The sequence below is a fragment of the Parasteatoda tepidariorum genome, chromosome 4 (genome assembly GCF_982258835.1).
Source record: "Parasteatoda tepidariorum strain Cologne lab strain chromosome 4, Ptep-v5.0, whole genome shotgun sequence".
In the NCBI taxonomy this organism is placed as follows: Eukaryota; Metazoa; Arthropoda; class Arachnida; order Araneae; family Theridiidae; genus Parasteatoda; species Parasteatoda tepidariorum.
In genome coordinates, this window is record NC_141758.1 from 65,311,610 (window position 1) to 65,334,190 (window position 22,581).

General features: G+C 31.5%; 1 protein-coding gene across 1 annotated transcript in view; it reads left to right on the forward strand.

Annotated features, from left to right (window-relative positions):
* The first annotated feature begins 1,719 nt into the window (after window positions 1-1,719).
* Window positions 1,720-22,581, forward strand: part of LOC107441097 (bone morphogenetic protein 2-A) — a 51,741-nt gene continuing 30,879 nt past the window's right edge. Inside the window, exon 1 of the mRNA XM_016054244.4 lies at window positions 1,720-2,123. Coding sequence (XP_015909730.1) covers window positions 1,865-2,123 — 259 coding nt within the window. The 5' untranslated portion in view covers window positions 1,720-1,864. The remainder of the gene's footprint in view (window positions 2,124-22,581) is intronic.

A 22,581-nucleotide genomic window follows, 5' to 3' on the forward strand; every position in this document is an offset into this window, starting at 1 on the left:
CCATACGGTGAGGATCGTTGAGGTAGAAACCTACCGGTCCTTGTAGCTTAGAAATAAAATTAAAAATTATTAAATGGGCATATTACCCGAGAAACTATCATCATGTATTTTGAAGTGAGAGAACATAATTGCAAAAAACGGGTTGCGAATTTCGTAGTATAACTTGCAGGATAAGGAAAATTACGCCTACTCTTATATAAAAGTCACCACCAGATAACGGCACTTAAGTTGCATTTCATTTGATACTTTGAATTTTTGATAGGTAGTGGTGAAAAAATTACTTAAACTGAAAAATATTAAATTAAAATAACTTGAATTTCGTTACTACAAGAAAATATTTTTTTTTAGAAAGCTGAGCAACTATAGGAAGTTATCTCGCAACAGTCAGTTGTTGGCCAAAGGATTCATGCAGATTAATAGTACACAAGTTTGATATCAAAAGCACGATGGTGGCAATAGGGTCAACATTCTACTCATTTCACAAACAATATTATTATTCTCATTGCAGAGATGCCAACTTGCTCCTAACAGCGGATAAATATTAACGAGTGGTAGTTTTTTATTGTATGACTCTTGGTTTAGTAAACTCGATTAATAGGGTTTTTACTCACTACTACTTCTAAATAGTTCAAAGACTTATGTGATGCGCCATTTTGTTGCAGTTAAGTCTTGTTGAGCCTTTTAAAAAATTGGCACAATTTACCGAAAATCTGCAAATTTTAGCTTGTAGCTCTCTACTATTTTTAAAAATGTGTGCCGCATCCGGAGCAGTTGGCATTTCTGCCATTGTTCCGAAACTGAGTGGGCTTCAAGACCCTAAACGGGACTTGAACCCCTGTCCTTCATAATTACAGCTCAGTACCTTAATCACTCTGCTATCGCTGCTCTAAAATAACATATTAAATCTTGATTTTTGTAATTTCGCAAAATAATTGTGAAAAATCTCTGACTATTGAATTGTAAAAACTTCGATTTAAGCATTTCTTAGCCTAAAATCAAATATTCATAAACATTAAAATAAATAAAGAGAATTTATTGTCAGTCAAAATTTTCATAACTTTTCGACAACTTTTCATAACTTTCGACCGCTTAAATAATTGGAGTTTTGTGCTTGATGCCAATACAAATTACAATTGTTTTCTAAATGCTGCAGCGAATTTAATAACTTATTTTAACCAATTTCTGTTATAAAAAAAACTAACAAAGCAGAAAATATATTTTTTAACAATCTGATAAAAAAAAAAGGAAGTTATTTTCGTCAGACCAAAAACAGAAAATCATAGAATGCATCACTTGCTGCCTCATTTGATTATTATTTACAAAAACTGAAGTAAGGTCTGTCAACAAAAAAAAATTCTCTCTCTTTTTTCATTATTTTTAATTTTTTTAAAACTTACTTCAGAAATACAGTATTGAAAATTTTAAATTAATTTTACTTTCAATTCCTTCCTTCATTCTTTTTTTAAAAAAAAAAAAAATCAAGCATGGGAGTTGCAAACGTTAAAAACAGTACTAATAATGACTAAAATAAAAACGATGATTCAATTACTAAGAACAACTCAACTCTCTCCATGTCACCGACTTCATTATATACTTTTAAAAAATCTAACCAAGAGTCTCTCCCTTCACTCCATTAGTAAAACGACTAAAAAATAAAATATATAAAAAAAAAGGCGGGTCGCTACAAATTACTTCTAACGGGAAAAAATAAGAACCAACAAAAGATGCGGGCAGCTACAAAGCCGGTCTCAAGTCAAAAGCAGCGGGCATTCGGGCAGGAGAAGACTGGATTTATTAAGAGGGGTGGTGTGGCAGGGAAGGGCAATCCTCGAACTCGTTGGTACACCCTGTTGTGTCAGAGGATATGTCGGCTTTCGGCCGGAACGGCGGTCTGCTGCTCTTCATACTTGTGACGGTATCGGCGGCAGGGGCTGCTTCTTTGGAGAAGCTGTTGGAGGTACTTCAGGGAGGGACGTCGGCGACGCCCCTGCAGCAGCGGTGGCCGAGGCACGCGCCTCCTCCGTATATGTTGGAACTTTATCGGTCTGTAGCTGCACCCGATGGATTGACAGTTTCTCCGACACCACATCGGGCTAATGTGGTCAGGTGCTTTGCTGACAGAGGTGAGTTACTTATTATTATTATTTTTGGGAGGAATTTTTTTATGAGGTAAATTTCGGTAAATATATTTAATACTGTCATTTATTTTTATATTGGTAAACTGTTTGTAACTACCACTATTTATTAATAGTAAATACAATTTTGCGCGTGTTTCCCTAAGTAAACTGTTACTGAACTGTCATGAACTCAGAGATGCCAACTTGCTCCGGACAGCAAATATATATTTTAAAGTGGTAGTTTATCAATTGCGATTCTTGATTTAATAAATTCAATTTAGTAGATTTTTATCCTCCACTGTTTCTAAATAATTCGTAGGTTTATATGATTCACCACTTTATCGTACTCATGTCATGCTATACATTTTAAAAAAGCAAGCAAAAACAGTCAAATATTTGCAAAATTTACTTTGTAGTTATTTACCGTTTTTTTAAAAATTATTTTGGCGTGTCCGGAGCAGTTGGCATCTCTGTGAACTTTTTCCGGTGCAGCGATACTAGTCTCGCAACACCAATTAAGCAAATGTAACAAACCGCTAGAAATGTAAAACAAATTGCTTTTAAAGGTTAAGCTACCACCATTCTTTAACCAGCGAAAAAGTAAAGCATGTCTTCTCAATTAGAATGTACAGTCTAAGGTGACTCTCCTTTTTTTCTTTTTATTTCTTTAAAAAAAATTTAGAAAAGGGATGTTTTTATCACCAGTACTTTATATTCATACCTTCCACACTACAGAATTTCCGTAGTTTCAGAAAATAACTTTTCCAGCAGTATCAAAGTTAATGCATTTTAACAAATTCGAATTAAAATAACTTTCCCACCACTATATGCAATTAATTTTAATACATGTAAGAAGTTGCTGATAGACAACTGGTTATTTTTTTGAGTTGTAATAAAAGTTTTATCAAAATTCTGTTTCCTTCAAAACTCTTTTCTTTCATTCACTAAGATTTGTAATAATACTTCGCACTGCCTTCGATTGTTGATGGGTATGTTTGCATTTTCCGAAAATTGACAGCCCTGGAAACGATGGAGAGGAAGAAAATCTACATAAACAATGGAAATATATATGAACAAAACATGTATCACTCAATATAGAGAATAGTTTTCTTTTTTTTTCCCGTAAAGTTCTATTTAATTCAATTTTTATTACCTGGCGCAAATTCACTAATTTCACTTAACTACCTTGGTTTGTTTAAAGATCCGAATGGCCAAGAAGACATTTATCTTGCCCTTTAAAGAGGATTATTGGTATTATTAGTATTTATTTAAAAGATTAGTTTTATATTAATAGTATTTATTTTAAAGAATCAATGTAATTCTTATCTACCATAACATAACAATATTACACATAGAGTAAATCGTTATTTTTATGTTTCATACATTTATGCATAGTTTCATCGCAATCCCAGTTGATTCTATTCTTAATTTATGCAGTTAGTTTATTTGAGAGAGAAACTTTATTTATTGGTTACACGTCGTTTTTTTAAGTCCTTCTTTTCCACCCATTGGAAAATAGGCGTAGCGTGAATGAAATTTTTGAGGGGGCGCAAGGCTTTATATATATATATTTATATATATATATATATATATATATATATATATATATATATATATACCTGTCAACTTTTACTCATTTTGCGTAAAATTTTATTTCTATATTTAAAGTGGTATTAACCCCTTAGGGACGGCTGATTCAGAAAAGCATTCGTACAAAATCAGGATCAGGACGTAATTAAATAAAAAACGGTAACTTAAATGTAGTCGTTTCTAATTTGACAGACTGACTTTGCTTTTACCTTAATTATTGTTAGTTTAATCATATATATAATCAATGTTAATTCGAAGTATAACTAAATAGTTTTATTTTGAACAAAGTAATGGTGAATTAAATAAATCAAACAATTATAACTCCGCCCACATATAAACTGCTAAAGAATTACTTTGATTACCAGTTTTATCTTTTTACCCTGGTTGATACGGTTTTATGCTGGCACGTATTTGTGACAGTCGGCCCGAAAGGGTTAAGATGTAATTTCTATATAATCCTTGCATTTATAAACTCAATTTATAATCTTTTAGATCCACCACTATTTTTAAAAATTTCTTTAATTTTCATTTTACTACCACTGAAGAAAAATATTTTCGAACATACATTGTAATGAAACATGCCCAAAAACGTAAGCCGCATTTATATTAAGCAGTGAAATTTTTTTTCCCGTATAAAATGGATTTTATTGGTAAAAATTACAGAAATTATAAAAAAAAAATTTACTTAAATATTTAAGATTAAAACGAATCAGAATATAAACTGTGAGCTTAAAATATGCTGGAGTTGTCTGCAGCTATGAAACGAAACTTTGATATTAAAAAGTTGTGAGAGACTCTACCGCCTCTGTTTTGGCTAGGAATCTTGAAATCCAGAAGGAGTTTTTTGAAAACTGTATAGAGATTATCATGGAAAAGAATTTATAATTAGTCTGAGATTTATAAACTGCTTAACTTGTAGCAAAAAATAGCATGCACGTTGCTCAGCAGGCTGCGGAAGTACAACTGTAGAGCTACAGAGATAAAATTTCTTGTTGGATCATTTTTGAGTATGAATTTATTATAAGCTTTTTTTTAAATTTCAATTTTAAAATCAAATTTCAAGTGCTTTTATGGTGATTTTCTTTCCTTAGATTACATTTAGTTTTGCTGCGCAAAAACTGTAAGACTTAGAAAATTGAAATTTCGAAAAAGTTTTGAAGGGACACGATGTAATAAATGTATTCGGTTATCAATTCTAGAATTATCAACGGCTAAATTTGAATTTGTAGAATCGGACGAAAATAGGGGTTTAAATAAAAATACGTTTTGATGTGTAGAAAGGTTAAATTTCATTTTTAAATTTATTGCCATTGTTTTTAAAATTCCAATTTGTTTGAAAATTATTGCAATTTTAAGAAATTTTTCAAGGAATTTTTTAACCTTTTATTATGCTTTAAACAATAACTGTTTACCCATTATTGAAGAAAAAACTTATTTATCTCCTTGGAGAATTTTATTTTCTAAGCTCACACTTAGCTTGATTTTAAGAGTAACAAAAAAGAAGTTAGTAAAATTTAAAAAAATTAAGCGTAAGAGACATATAATGTTACCAGATAGAATGTCTAATATTTGTATCGAAGTTTTAAATAATATTATTGACTCTGTAGAGACAAAAATCGTTTCCGATTTGAACAGTTATATAATATACAAGGAGCAAAAATATGGAAACACTTCTATACTAAAAATAAATATGGAAACAATTTCTATACTAAAAAAAATATGGGAACACTTCTATACTAAAAATAAATATGAAAACACTTCTGTACTAAAAAAATATGGAAACACTTCCATGACAAAAAAAAAATGAAAACAGTTCTATACTAAAAAATATGGAAACATTTCTATGCCCAAAAAATATGAAAACAGTTCTATACTGAAAAATATGGAAACACTTTTATACAAGAAAAAAAAAATATGGAAACACTTCTATACAAAAAAAAAGTAATAACTATTAAAAAAAAATTTTGAAGTTAAGAAAAATCATTGGGGGGTGAGGGGCCGTGACTTCCGACGCTACACCCATATTCATGCCCGTACACTTTTTGACTAAATCAACTTTCTCGACTATATCAACTTCAGCATCATAAACACAAATAAAGAGTCATAAAACTTCAGGCTAACATAAGTATTAACTTTTTCCAGAACATAAAATTTTAGCCAGCGAAAACATTAGCAAGTGCGCCCTCAGACAGTAATCCCAAGTAATGTGACATACTTAAGCTCTTCGTAGTTAAAAGAAAAGTTTAAAAGCAATTTAACATTTCTAGTGATTTGTAACCTTTGTTAAATTAGTGTTTCCAGACTGGATATACTGTACCGAAAGGGTTAGTAAAAAAGTAGCTCTATTTAAGAAAAAAAGAAGAAGAAAAAAGATAATTTTAGATTTTCTTGGAGTTGATTGTTGTCCAGACATAGTTTTTTTTTCTTATTATTTTCACCATCCTGCATTTTTAGTGTTTTTGCATAATATTAATTTAAAGTATTTATATGTTCTTAGTTACAATTTCTGTCTTGGCGTCGATTTTAATGTGAATACAGAAAAAAGGAAGAGAATTCTTTTACGTTTTCAGAAAAATATATTGGTTGGTATTGAAAAATCAATCTAGCCCACTGGAAGACAAGAGGACAAAATATCGTTTAATTAATTGATGCAATTTTGCAACCCATGATTTGAAATGTTGGGTGTTTATAAAAATCTATCTAGAAAAAATGGACCAATAGGTAATCAGTTATCGCAATAATGCAATCAAATACATTAGGGATAAAACGAATTTTTTGTTTTTGTTTTTTGTGTGTGTGCGTTTAAAGGACATAAATATTTCTTTTGGATTCGAGAAACTCTGAGTAAGGTTCGAAAAGGGTATTTATTCTATTCAGTTCCCTCCTAGAGAGAGTGAATCCATATCTGCTCCAGTTTCAGCTTCAATTTCCTACCGCTTTTTTTTTCTCGAAAAATGAACAGTTTACATAACAGCGAAACTTAACGTTTTCACAATTGTAGTCCTTAATGCAGAGATTCCAACTTGCTTCCGACAGCAAATATATATTTTAAAGTGGTAGTTTATCAATTGTGATTCATGGTTTAATAAATTCAATTTAGTAGATTTTTATCTATCACTATTTATAAACAATTCATAGGCTTATATAATTCATCACTTTATGGTACATATGTCAAGCTATACCATTTAAAAAGCAAGCAAAATTAGTCAAATATTTGCAAAATTTACTTTGTAGTTATTTACCGTTATTTTAATTATTTTGGCGTGTCCAGAGCAGTTGCCATCTCTGTTAATGTGCTACGTATTTTATTCTTTTCATTAATTTTCTTTTTAAAAACTACGTTTATCTTGCCCACCCCATTTATAATATATCATTAATGTAAATATCTTTGCATCGAACTTAACTCTTTCGAAGGCCGTTGTAAGTATACTTACCACCAATTTTTAAAATCCACACCGAGGTTTTTTACCACTTTTAATTTAGGTTTCCATTTGTTTATAGCTTCAGCTTTCTTGAAGTGCTTTTGAATAAAATTGGTGACCATTTCTTAGTTTAAGAAAACGTATAAAAGTTATAAAATACATAAGTCCTTTTGAAGCCTGTGGCATTTATAAAATTTATTTTATAAATAGCGAAAAATAAATGTCAATAAGTTCGTAATAGGTCGAGGTACATATACTTACCCAAAAAAAAGGCATTAAAATTTAGATCAATTTTTTATAAACTAAATAAGTTTTTTTTCTTATATCAATTACTATTCTTATATCAATTTCAATTCCAAAAATACTTTAATTTACCATTACCAGAAATAAATGGCCCATTAAAGGGTTAAATCATTCAATTGTGATGCAAGCTAAGTGTGGTAGCTAACAATAGAAAATATCCTCTCTGTTAAGCACAAATGTCCTACCCCTTTCTTGACTTTACTCTTTAGTGAAAATGTTGCATTTGAACCACTTCCTAGGTAGTGCATAGGTTTAACGTTTTGTTCGACAAGTCTTATGTTCTGAGACCGGATCTCTCTTTTTTTTTTTTTTCAATGCATATCAACCGGTTATTTATTTGAATAATTTAATTCCTTGATATTGTTTAGAAGAAGTTAAAAATGTTTGCCCACAGACAGATTTTAATAATGTTCAAATATTCTTTCCATCTGAAATTGTCACACCGCGTGGATCAGCTAGAGTTTTAGGATTTTTTGCTATGATTTATAGCATTTTATTGTTCAGAGAGGTATACCACGGGTGACTTTAAATGTAAGAAGTGGTAGAGACAATCATTTCATTTATAATTTTTAACACGTTGAATGGCATGATAATTTTACATGGCTTGCCCGTCTGGCTACAACGGTAAATAACTGCAAACTAAATTTGCAAATATTAGACAGATTTTGCAAGTTCAGCATGACATACCTGATAATAGTGGTGAATTATATAAGTCTACGAATTGTTTAGAGTTAGTAGTAGGTTATATAGTGGTGGTTAAAAATCTACTAAATTGAATTTATTAGACCAAGAATCACAATTAATAAACTACCACTTGAAAATATTTATTCGCTGTCCGGAGCAAGTTGGCAGCTCTGTGTATATAAATAAAACTATTTTTGCGTGTTCTATATTGCATTAATTTCTTCAAACCATATTAATAACTAAAATAATATAAAAAAATTAAAAATTTACTCGAATTATGTGTTTCTAATAATCTTGCCTTCGCCGGTCTCTGGTGAACCCCGTGGCTCTACGAAAAAACTCAGTGCCGGTCACCGGTGACCCCATGGCATTCAACGTATTAATCTAGTTAAAAATTCAACCAAAACTACCACCATGACTAACATTACAAATTATTCATATTTAAATTGAAAACATCCTTCACGAACACTTTCAAATGTGACAAAATGTTGTTAATTTTAATTTCTTTTAATAGGTTTTTGCTACATATCAGTTACCACTTTTTACATATTTAGTCCACCCCCCTTGGCATCCCTGTCAGAGTACAATAGTGACAGATAAAATCACATCACTGAAATAATAAAAAAAGATGATTTCTCACTCTTGTGTATTTATGAATGTTGATTTTAAGCGAATACTTAAATCCAAACCTTAATAAAATATCGAGTATATTCATATCCTTCGTCTTGTAAAAGTTACAGCTAAAATGTTTAACCCCTTAACGCACAGATTTTTTGAAAAAAAAAACCGGCCAAAAAAAATAATTTTTATATAAAAATCATACTTTAGAACATTGTCTTTTCTTTTGGAGGACAATTTTGATATACCGATCTATTGTTTCATGGAAAAAGGCTATATTCAGAAATGTCTACTGCTCCTGACACGCCAAAATAATTTAAAAAAAAAAAAACGGTAAGTAACTACAAAGTAAATTTTGCAAATATTTAACTATTTTTGCTTTAGATTTTAAAGGTATATCATGACAAAAGTATTACAAAGTGGTGAATTGCATAAGCCTACGAATTATTTAGAAATAGTGGTGGATAAAAGTAAAAAAAAATTGAATTTATTAAACCAAGAATCACAATTTATAAACTACCACTTTAAAATATATATTTGCTATCCGGAGCGCAAGTTAGCATCTCTGTATATTTTATTCTTGAATAAATAAGTGTTATACAGAGATGCCAACTGCTCCGGACACGCCAAAATAATTAAAAAAAAGTGGTAAATAACGACAAAGCAACTTTTGCAAATATTTTACTACTATTGCTCTCTTTTTAAAAGGTTTAACATGACATATCTAATTAAGTGATGAATTATATAAGCCTACGAATTGCTTAGAAATAGTGGTGGATAAAAATCTACTAAATTGAATTCAATAAACCAGGAATCACAATTCATAATCTACCACTTTTAAATATATATTTGCTGTCCGGAGCAAGTTGCATACCTGCCAACTTTTACGCATTTGGCGTAAAATTTTATTTTTATATTTAAAGTGGTAGTAAATATACACAATTTTTTTCTTTTATAAACTTAATTTTTAAATGATTTTGTCACCACTATTCTTAAACAATTTAAGCATATATACTAATATACGTTACTATCATGGTTGTCAGGTTAAGCTTTTTCAAATACAACGTATTTTTTTGCTTAAAATTGAAATTTTAATTCCATTTTTATACCACTGGGAAAAATCATAAAGGAAGGGAATAAAAGTTGGCAGGTATGAAGTTGGCATTTCTGGTATAGCTCACAATCCTATGTAAATGATAAATATCAATAAAACGATTTTTTTTCTTAGGTTTCACATTCTTATTTTCAATTCTCGATTATATTCGAGTGTGAAAAATTATAGCAGCATAAAATACAACGCCGCTCGAATTATCTCGAGTGTGCACAGTTCGGCCTGTTTATCGCGCTCGAATTAACTCGAGTGCACAAGTTAAGGGGTAAAATTGTTTATTTATACTACAGCTTCTGTAGCTGAAGTACAGATTAAGAAGGGGAATTTGTGGAAATGCCAAAAAATTGTTTCATTTCTAAAACTACCTAGATAACAAACACATAACGTACTAGGCACTCATTTAGAACTTTGCTGGAGCAACAGCAACGCTTCTGTACGCTTAATTAATTAAGCATAAAGTTAATTGTTTATTTTTCGTTATTAAAACTGAGTTACTACAATCAAACAACACATTAGTTGGTAAAATCAAACATCAATCACTTAAAACTTCATTTAATCGAAGAGAATAAAAACGATTAAAATATTATTACAATTGAGGAAATCAACCTGTCATTCAATTGTTTTTTTTTTTCAATATCTAAAGAATCAAGTCAATAAATATAATAAAACAATCAGGAAAGAGTTAAAAGAATAAAACATACTTTTGAACTTTAATGATACGGAAACCATTAATGTTCACATTATCTAGGTAAATTAATTCCGTACTTTAACGAATTACCTTAGTTAACCTCTTCGAGACGAGAAAGCCATACACGCATTCTTAGAATGGCGACAATCAGGGTAAAATAAATAAGCCAAACTACTTTTATAGCGGTTTATTTGTGGGTGGGGTGATAATAGTTTGCTTTATTCTATTCAGTACTAATTAGTTCGAATTAAAAATTATATAGTTACACTTCTAACAAACAAGGTTTATTGGTTAAAATGAAAGCAAAAATAAGTCTGTCAAATTGGCCATGCCCAAACATAAGATACCATTTTTTTTTAACCATCCTGATTTTGATTCCGTTCGAATGCACTTATGACTAGCCAATCCCTTAAAGGTTAATCTGAACACTAGTTAGATAATGTGAATATATTAACGGCTTCCGAGATATCCAGAAGTTGTCTAAGGTTCAGTCTGGTTTTAGAAAGTTTATTGCACTCTGTTAATTATTCTCTTCGTACGCTTTTATTTCCTTCATTGTCGAAAATGAATGTAAAAATAGATATCATGGGCAGTCAATACGAAACACCCTGTATAATGTAAGTTGGATAAGATAGTCTTCTATCTCAAGCAAATGTAGCTAGATTTTTTTTCCGGGTGCACTGGGAGGAGTGTATACTATGTTCTATTTATTCTAAAACGCAGAAATATTTTTTGTGTGAAAACACTAATGTTCTCCACACGAATTATTCACGCATTTTTATTTTATTTTTCTAACAAGGAATCCGTTTGCCGCACCATCATTATACAAATTAAAGTATATTCAACAACAGAGTACGAAAAAAAACAAAAAAATTCAATTACAGTTTGTCAGCATAACAACCTTGATGAAATTATTTCCATTTGCGAACAATTAAGGTAATCTTCTTGTTAGGCTACGCTCATTAGTCGGGAAACAAATTATTTTCCAGGAAAAAGACAATTTTCAGAGCTTGTCGAGAAAGTTTAACAACGCAATAAAAATAACATTGACAATTGTTCGCAAATTCTCTTTCTTTTTTTTCAAAAACTTTTACTTTTCATCAAACTAATGAGTTTGGAGACAAATCGTTTCTTAACAGGTAAATGATTCATCGCTATTTTAATTTTATTCCAAAAAGAAATTTTTTTTTGAAAAATATACTGTCACAATCGCTGATAGTAATCTGGGAGTGAATTTCTCACTATTTAAGTAAACAAATGAAGCGTTTCAAATGATGTTAATGTTAAGAAAACAATTTCGGAAATCTAGAGTATTTTTCGAATTTCTCTTGAAAGCATTTTTGTTTTAGAACTCAAGGTTAAGCAGGAAAGGTATTCAGGGGTATATCAAGGCTGTTACTTATCCGGCGAAGACGAAAAACTGACTTTAATATCTATCTTTTTTTTTCTTCCAGGAAAAATAACTATCCACCACTTACAATTCCTTTTATTGATTATAACATATTCACTTAACTATAGTCAAATTTACCTGAGCAAAACATGGCCTTTATCCATTCATCAATGTCCGCAACAGTCAGTGAGATTGGTAAATTATATAAAAAAGTTTGAAACGCGAAAAAAGCGTATACCGTTATTTCTTTTGCGTTTTATCGTTATTTATTTATTTTTTAATTTTTTTAATTTAGAAATTATTTTCCTTCTTTAGTATTCGTATATTTATATTATAATCTAACTATTACTAACTAAGACAGTAATTGTGAATTAGCTTATCTAAAGGGAACACAAAAATATTTTAAATTAATATTATGTAAGAACATTAAAAATGCAATCTTGTAAAAATAAAAAATATAAAACTCGTCTGGAAAACAATAAATTCCACGAAGTTTCAAAATTATCGTCATGTTTTTTTAAATTTTTTTTTCGCATTAGTTTGATACAGGAGAAAAGCGAGCATCGTTATTCCGTTGACTTAGTATTTAAAAATGGTTTAATTGAATTGTTAATTTTGCAGTTGAGGAATATGTAATTGAGGTTGTTGTTAATTTTAAAGTGTTGGTTATGTCATATCACTGAAAAAGTGCACGGCAATCGGTCTGATATAGCATGAAATAAAAGAACGTAAAAAAAATTAAAAGAAAATAGGAAAAGAAGAAAATAAAGTAAAAGGTAATGAAAGAGTTATGGTTTCCAGTAAAATGAAAATGATAAAGGAAACGCTGAGCATGTTATTTGAGAAGCATACTTCTTCATAGTTGAATTTGGTTGCTTTTATTCGATGTGAAATACAGATGAAATTTTTCAAAAATGCTTTTATCCTTTTCATAATACATTAATTTGTGTTTAGATTAGAAAAATAAACATTGCTTTAACATTTCTTTCTTCACAATCATTGCAATTAAATAATTTCAAAAAATTCAAGGAAATATTAAATAAATGAAGGACTATTAATTGCATCTATAAAAGCTGTAATAATAAATGCAATTAATGGTTAAAAAAATTCCTAACTCAAGGTATTCGAAGGCTCCGTGGAAAGAATTTGACTTTTGAAATTGTATGGAGAAGAAGCTATTATATTTTAAAGACCACGATGGTCATTATATCTGCGAATAGTTTGCATCATTTTTCTAAAAACCACAATAATGAACAAAAAGTAAAGCAGGTAGTGAGCTTTATTCAGAGAGATGATTAACGTCATCTAGAAATAGAACAAACCACAAATTATACAGCAACTTACAAAAAATTAATTTAAAAAATGTTTGACACCCATATAATTAGAACAAATGTATTACAATAATTCGTTTATATGGTGTGTATATATCTTGCTACGATTGCAGACCTTGAAAATATTTATAAAACTAGCTAGCACTCTTTTAACACGTTCACGCCGGGAAAAGTGAAATTACTGGTAGAAGTACTATTTCAATATTAGATAATATTCGGGAGGAGTTAATCTATTCTCAACGATAACAATTCACTGTAAGGAAATTTATCGCGACGAAGAAGCGACTCAATATAAAAATTGCATCCGTTAAAAACAATTGGTAGTTATGGATTTTTGTTATTCCCGGAAAAAAACTAAAAAATGAAATTTATTTGTTACCAGTTTTTACTCCGGTGCGCCGCCAAGATTAGAAAATCTAGCGTGAACGTGTTAAATATTGATAGTTTAAATGCTATAAACTCCTTTTGGAAAAACAACCTTACCTGTTTCTTTTAACTTGGGACATTCCGTGAAAAAAATTTCACTCCTGTTGTAAAAAGGAATGAAATTATGAATTTTTTATGCTTGTCGAAAAATGGCGGTGCATATTTTTGCGGTTTAGTAATTCAGTATTTTAAACTAGTTAACGAGACTTTGGAATTGAAAATTAATACAAAAAATAGTTGGTGGGTGCGACTGCATTTGCGAATTTCTACAGTTATACAACCATGCTACTTTTTAGGGTAATTTTTTCCAACTTCATGTGAGTGTTTGTTGTCAGACACGAATTCCTCGACTCTGAGGTTATCCTATGAACTTCCCTCCTATTTGTTATCCAAATTAAAATCATCAAAATCAAGGCATTATTTTCATTTGTTTGGCTTATTTTTGTGAGCCCAGATATCGCTGCATTGGAGTAAGTTTTGAAATATTAAATAATTAGATCGCAAACTTTTCTTGTTTTCTCAAAACTGCGCCATTTTCTGGATAAACGTAGAGAGCACTGGCTAAAGATAGACTAAAATTGACCGAAAAGTCATAAATAACTGTTGAAAATTCACGGTTGTAAACAGGGTGAATGTAAGAGACAGAAAGGAAGAGAGGCCGGGAGTAAAACCAATTCAGTTACAGCTAGTTTTTTAGGAGAAGTTATTCTTTTTTTTCTTCTTCAAACTATTCAACAATATCTTCTTTATCTTGGAAAAGAAACAGGTTATATATATATATATATATATATATACCATGAAGGGATTATTGTACTGCCACTCATTTCATTATAGCTCTCTTCCCAACATTTCAAATCAATCTCAATTCTTGTGATTTGCTTATTTTGAATTTTGCGCAAATTGAACACAGATATCTTCAAAGCCTTCATTTGAGCACAAAACTGCCATTTAGAGGGTTAAAGTGTCCGATGTCTCTAGACTGTAATGGAAGTTGTAGAAATTTTGCTATTGTACTGCGTTTTACTATTGGATTGGCTATTGATGGCAAGAAAATGGTAGATATAGTAAAAGATGGTAAAATGCGTCAGAAACTAATTCCATATCTGTAGTTAGTTTTAAAGATTGCATGGAAAGTTTGAACTCCGTAGTCGTTGACATAGCTGAATAAATGTCCCCTTCCTGTAAAAAGTCTGGCGTTGATGGGTCATCTTGTCGATTTTTTCAAGTTTCTTTTAATATGATTTAGCAAAGTGGCTTTTTTGTGTTTATTTTTCCATACATGCCACCTTAGACAAATGGACACGAAACAAACGAAACTTATTTGCTTTATTCGTAGCGTTCGCAACTTTTGTTCCCCAGAAAATATAGTCATTATTAAAATGTCGCGTAAAAATGTTGGCAACAGTCCAGAGCTTTGTGTTTAAATTATGATCAACAGAAGCCAAAAATTTTTTCTCTCGAGAGTTGTCTGGCAGACAGAACAACACGGATGTACAGATTTGATTAAAAACCTCATCTCTTAACTAAATTTCTTTAAAAGCATTCTTAACAGAAAAAGGTTTATTTCCCATTACTTAATAAGTGCCACTACAATTAAGTGACATTTCATTTTTCTGAATTTAATTAATCGAATATTTACACTACCTCGTATCCCACTCAATACTGCTCGATAAACAATAAAAAAAAAAAAAAAAAAAACATTTCAAACACTGCCAAAACATTTCAAAATCTTAGATGTATTTCTAGGTAATTATTTTAGTGATATCGCTCATGGGCTGCAATAGCGGCACAACTCAAAAAATCATGTTTTGAGATAAGTGGGTTTAAAGTTTTCATTGCTAAAGAAAATGCGTAAGAAGTGCTTTAGTTTGCTTAAACGAAGATTACCTTCAAGTTGAATTATGAGTTGTGCTAGTATTGCTGATGAAAAGAATGTGTATTTTCATGTTTACACCTGTTCTTAGTCCAAACGCGTGTTTTTCGAGTTGTGCCTCTATTGCAGTCCATGAGCGATATGTTATGGTACCCAAGAAGGATTTTTTTCTTAGATAAATTTTAAAAATGAAGTAGTTCAGTAACCAGTCTTTATATTTATGAAAAGAGCACACGGGAACGTTGAGTCCAGAACTCCCATGGATCCTCCAAAAATATTCAAGACAAAGCAAGAGAAAATCTCTCCGATTTAGCAACTACTTAAGATTAAGTAGTTTTCATCTGATGGATGTCAAATTTGTATATAAGCTATGTGAGTTCAAGGGCTTACTACGGAGATTTGGAGCGCGTTTTATGATAAGTTTATTAAATTAAAAAAGACATTTTTAATACAGGCATTGCTACGTCGTGATTTACTTAGCCTTTTCGGGAGTCATAAATTTAGTCGTACGGAATCAGAATCAGGATAGTAAAAAATAAAAAGCGGTAGCTTAAGATAATTTTATTTTTTTTAAAGATAAAAGCTAGTATCTCTAAGATTTCTCGTTTTAAACATAGAATATAGAATACCTAGCCGGATGGACTATCTGTTACTTCATCGAATTTGAATAGAATAAACTAAGAGAAGAGGAGGATAACTCTAACATCATCATCATCAATATTTAACTGGGCGCGTGGGGCTGTTAGCGGCCTTTTTCCCATTCGTCTTGAATTGAGATCTTTAGGGTGGTTCTTTCTGGTAATTGGAATGCAATTGAAATAAAAGGAATTTAAATATTTTGAATTTTAGATAAAATTACGTCACTGCAAAAGTAAGCTGCCATCGGCCTGAGGTTTACGTCTTCTCTTAAGTTTTCAAAAGTAAAAATTTCGTTGAATCCTGCGGTGTCACAATTTATGGTTTTTTCAAAACGTCTGAAATTTAGCTTTGCAATATGATGATCTAAAGAATCTATGTTGAGGTTGCGATGTATGTTTTTATTTCTGATAAGCCATCTTGCTTTTGTTATTTTCCTGAGGATTTTGTTCTGGCATGTTTTGAGTTTTTTAAGGAGTGATGTGGAGATGTTGCACCAAGCTGGAGATGCATAAGTCAGGATGGGATGGATCATTGAGATGTAGAGTAAACGTTTGAGATGTAGAGTAAACGCTTGTGCTTTGTTGGTAACTGTTTTGACGTGATCTTTCCAATTAAATTTACTGTTAATGACCAGACCAAGGTATTTTGCACTTTTGACTATGGGAATAATTTCATTAAAGAGAAGAATTTGATTTGATAACTCTAACTGTGGAAGGATTGTATTCCCCCAAAAAATATAGTATTAATAATATAAGTGGAAACATTTTGATCTGAAATTACACATTTTTAATACTTTTAAACTAAAGTGAAGTATCATCATTAGAAAATTAGGGAATGGGAAGAAGACTTTCCAACCTTGTTCTTACTCTCAACTCGCTAGTCCTGATCACCTTCTTTTTTGCCTTGGTGCTTCTTTTAAGCAGCTGCTGGTTGATCGGGACTTTCTGCAGATATATGGGGAACTGAAGAGATGGGGCTTTCTGGACCACAGCGCTTTCCTTCTCCAGGGGAATGCGTAACAACAACCATCTCTCTATAGAGCGTGGAAACGCATTTTATCCTGATTTGCCCCTTTCAGTCAATGTGATTTCTCTTCTTCTGTTTTTAATCTTTTTTTTTTTTTCTGTCTCGGCTACTGCGATTTTATTAGACTTGTTTCTCACCTTTACTTTTCCATTTTAATTTTGCGACTTAACGTTTTTTATTGTATATAACTTTTGTTTCTTCTCATTCACGTTTGGCAAAGCTTGAAAATGGGTGCCTATTTTTGAAGCTCTTCAAACATGTCGCGGTTATCTACTATTTATATATTTTTGAAGGGAATGAAGATCTTAAATACTTTCGAGTTATTGATTTAAGATTTGCTAAAGTTTTTATGTAATTTAATAATATATTCCGAACGTAGAATTTTTGAAATTCACTCGAGTGAATTGTTTCTACTTTTCGGCCACGTAAGGAATAGTAGAAAAAAAGCGATAATTAATTTCAGTTTCTGATGCAATGTGTTAAGTTAAGGTCATGTGTTTTTTTCCTTTAAATGTTATTTTTTCGGCAGCAGACAAGTTTATGCGTTTGTATATAAACCCAAACGTATTTTATAAATTTGTACATTTTAGGCTATAAAACTAAAATTGAAATATCATTTTTTTAAAAAATTGTAGCTTTCGAAACAAAACTAATTTCCGATTTGAATTCTTCAAACTTGAACCAGGTAATATCAATCATTTATTTAAATGAAACATAAAATTTGTTCCCAAATGTTTTTAATGACAGAGATGCCAATTTTTTTCAGAAAGCGGATTGAGTTTTAGTCTTTTAATGTATGATTTTTTGTTTAAGAAATTCGATTTTTTATTTTAGGGATTCGACTCACCACTACTTCTAAATCATTGGTTACCAACTGGTGGCCCGCGAGCCGCATCCGACACATGAAGCCTTTTTATGTGGCCCGCGAACTAATTAGTTGTCACTATATTAGTTTGCGGACAATTTTCGTTAAAAATCTATATGGGTTTAAAATACTTTTCTTTCGTTAAAAGAAGCTAATTTCTTTGTTTCTGTGATATTTAACATAACCAACGGCGCAAAAAAATTTATTTCTCATGTTTTGCATCCAAGAAAATATTTACTTAAATACAAAAATAATCGCTCATGTTGCTTAAAAATCTGTTTCTAATTTTAATTTGTAATTCAACACGCTTGTTTTGTACAACGTGATAGAAATCTGACAGTAATATTTAATGTTCCATCAAACATATAAGAGTCCTATATAAAATGTTGATAAAGTTGCGGCCCGCCATTTGACTGGTGTTTTTAATTGCAGCCCCCGGCCTCATGTAAGTTGGAAACCCCTGTTCTAAATAATTCAAAGGCTTTAAGCCTATTAAAGAGTTAGCAAAATTAACCGATAATCTGCAAATTTGAGCAGTCTGTAGTTCTTTGTCGTTTTTTAACCTCTTCTGACCTGATATTATCATTTTGTTAAAGTGGTAGCTACATTTTGGAAAAATATACATACTTTAAAGTATTCATATCTGCTAAAAAATAATTTCATTTCGTTCATTGTGAGTTGAAAAATTCAAAACTGTTCTTATAAAATTAATTGGAAGTCAAGGGTGAAAGCGAGACGGAAAAGAGGAAAGGCTGGTAGTGAAACCATTTCAGTTATAGCTAGTTTTGGGGAGGATTTTACTTATTCTTTTTTTAAATTTTTCAACAATATCTACTTTATCTTGGAATGGTAGAATGGTAGAAATCATATAAATCTCGGTGCGCTGCCGCGAAGCGGCATTAACCGATTCATCCGTAGTAGTAATTCGATGATGAGTACTTTATCTTGGATCTTCTTCTTTATTTAAATAAACTGGGCTCCTGGGCCGCGAAGCGGCCCCTATCCCATTCATCATTAAATTACATACAGTAAGGTAAAAAACATTGATTTGGCAAACATTGTGGTAGCCATAAAAAAATCAAGCCGTTTGCTTGTGAAATAATAAAACAATGAAAAAATTCAATATGACAAATTGGCGTTTTTACATAACACTAGAAATATTGATGGTAGACTTAAATTAAAAATTAAGATAAAACATGATTTGATATGTACAATAACTGATTTTTGAAAAATGAAAGACATATTTGATGCATATAGATAAATCATACCTTGATACATGATAAAATAACATATTTGGAGAAAATGCAGTAAATATATTTTATCAGAGAAATATTGCTCTTTAAATACAATTGAATTTGCAAAAGAATTTAACGTGCATAAGTTAATAAATATGTATGCATAAATTGGCTATATTATCAGAAAATAAATCTTAATGTAATTTAATTTAACGTAAGTAAAAGTCTGCAATGAAAAGTTCGGTGAATTTAACTTTAGAGTCTTGAAAATAAAAATAGAACTCACTGGGATTGAGATGTTTCCCCGATGATCCCCCGCAGAAGGCGGAGCACTTCTTCATTTTTGAGCAATTCTTGTAATTCTTTGATTAATGACACTAATCGGTGAGCAAGTTTAGGCGTCGATGTTGCTCGAGGGCTCCTTCTGCTGGGGCGGGTCTCGCACCCAGTATAGTTCGCTGTGTGGCTTTTGTAACAATTGCAGCATTTTGGAGGTGTTGTTTTGTCTTTGTTGCATTCATGTGACCTGTGGTTTTCAGCACATTTTACACACCTTGCAGGTGCATTGCAGTGGCTTTGCGTATGTCCATAATTTTGGCAGTTGTAACATTGTATAGGTCCTAGACCTCCTCGAAATCGTTCGATTTTGATCGGGATCTGCTGTATGTTGTTGATTTCGAATATACTATTTTGATTCGCCGTTGATGTTAGGATTATGAGAAAAAGTGGAAGGAGCCGATAGGCCTCTCCCATTCTCTTCTTAAACTGCACTATTTTAAAGCTTTCAATATTGTTTTTCTGTAATTCTGTATTGATGGCATCTGCATCAAAGTCCACAGGCAGACCCCGGATCAAAACCTTAATAAATCTGGCTTGCAGTGTTATTTCAGGTTTGTTGGGCGGATCCCGTACCTTGTCGGTATCATCCTTGGGTTTTGTTGTCGGCAAGATAGTGACGTCATCGGTTGAGTTATGGTGGCTAGAAGAAGGACAGCTGTTTGTAGACATGAGTGTAGAATTATCTTCAATTATTTTGACTGCATTTTGCTTTTTCTTCTTCGTTTTTCTTTTCTTTGCTGGTGGCTCTGTATTATTGTTAACATTGATGTCCGTGTCAGTTTCTGTATTTGGTGTTGTATTCAGGTTTTCATCTTTAATTTCCATTGTTATGTCTTCAGTGTTTGGATTAGTTTCAGTCATTATTGATTCAACTTCAACGGATTTTTTATTCATCTCCTTGTTTTCTTCTGCTTGAAAGTTTTTCCTCTTCCATCTGACGTGATAAGCTGCATTTGTCAGTTTCAGGAAGTATGAGTATTCATAGTCTCCAGGGTAACTTGATCTTATTTGAATGAGTAGTTTGCTAAGTAATTTATCTAAACGAATCAACTCCTCTGTATCAAACTGAGTGTAAAACTCTACAAGATCGTCAATATGTTCGTGTTCAACTGATGGAAAATATCTTTTTGAAATCCCACAAGTAGCAATGATTTCTTCTAATGACGTGGAATCTTTGCAATGCGATGGTGAATTACGACCAGAGAGTGAGACTTTTCCACCACGAGCTGCTTTATGATACGGCATGACTTGACAAAACAAAATGGCGGGCTCAGAATCCGGACATCAAAATGGTCAGTTGTCTCTCCCGACTCAGGAATCTGACGAGATCAAAATCAGTAACACTCACCTTATAACGTTCAGGATAATCAGCATCAATTCAGCATGACCGGCATTGCAAGGGAGAAAAGGACTTCAGTACAGCATGACATCAGCATCATTTGATCAGCATAATCCATCGCTTCTCACATGACCCCCTACATCGAAATTTTTGGTCATCTCATATCCAACACTTTATCTTGGAAAAGAAGCAGATTTATATATATGCCAGAATTATAAAAGAAATCTTGATAGTTACAGATATTTCATTTTTTTCGAAAAAAATGCTGGAATGAAATGTTTTACGTACCAGGTTTTTCTCTTTTCCGTCTTGCTATATAAGGGCTTTCACCCATGTTGGAAGTTAAATTAATGAAATTTTCAGCAGTCTTGAGAGAAGTTGGACACCACTCTTTAATTTTTCCCAAGTTGTGGATACTTTAGGGCTGAAGAGGTTAAAGTATTTTGTGAAATCTGGAGCAGTCGGCATCGCTGTCAATCGTGAGTTCTTCGATTAATAAAGACATAGCCACCTTTTTATTGGTTGCTATTAGCATTAATATTATTCATTTTGGAAGCATGTTATATGCATTGATAATAAAATTTATTTTATTATAAATGCTTTTTTAAAAAGAGTGGTATTTTGATATTTGAATTAAAAAATATACTTGATACATAACTTGATATTTGAATTAAAAAATAACTACAGCTATTTTCTTAAAACAGAACCGTGCGCATTCATGAATAGAATAGAAAGAATTGATTTTCGTTGTTGGACGATATTATCTGCACATTATTTACCGGCTCAGGCACAAATTTTTCACTTGAGTTTTAAGAAATATTTAAATATGCTACAAAACCACTTAGTCGTGCTGTCCAAGTGACAATGTAAGCTTTTGTGATATATTTTATTAATATAAATTTTCACGAAAAATATAAATTCATGAAAAATTGAATGTTCAAATTTCATTTATAAGGTATAAGAAGACAAAAACAATATTAACCTTTCCAGTAATGTAATATACCTTCCAAAATAAATAAACACAATATTAGATTTTTTACTTCTTTCTTAAGTCAGTCATCGACTTCCAAAGAGATCATAATCTTTGAACTATCTTGAATGACCTGCCACCTGTTGTGGTTTCCAAGAACTGTTTAAAGTCTCCAAATGAGGACTACATACAAATTACAGCACAAATGCGAATCTGAGTAACAGCTTGAAGCAATAATACGTACGTCCTTACATGAGGCTCATATGCACGAGAAAGCTAAAAAGTTTTTTTTCACAAACTGTATTTTTAACTGAAAATGAAGGAGGTAAATCCGTTATTCTAAGTGGAGAGCTGGGGCACTGAGTTCGATCTTGGTGACTGACAAAACAACCGTCGAGTATACACAGCAAGGTGCACGTTATGTCTGTCGTGACTGAAAGTCCTTTCGTTGGTTGTGCTGTGGAAGTTGGGAGAGATAGGTACTAGTTCAGGCGCTGTTCACGCTGTTCGACAAAAGTCAAAATCACGTGACATTCCTACTATGCCATTAAGGCATAGTAGGAAGCTTAAAAATGAAGCTTAAAAATGCTTAAAAATGAAGCTAGTTGCTTAGCC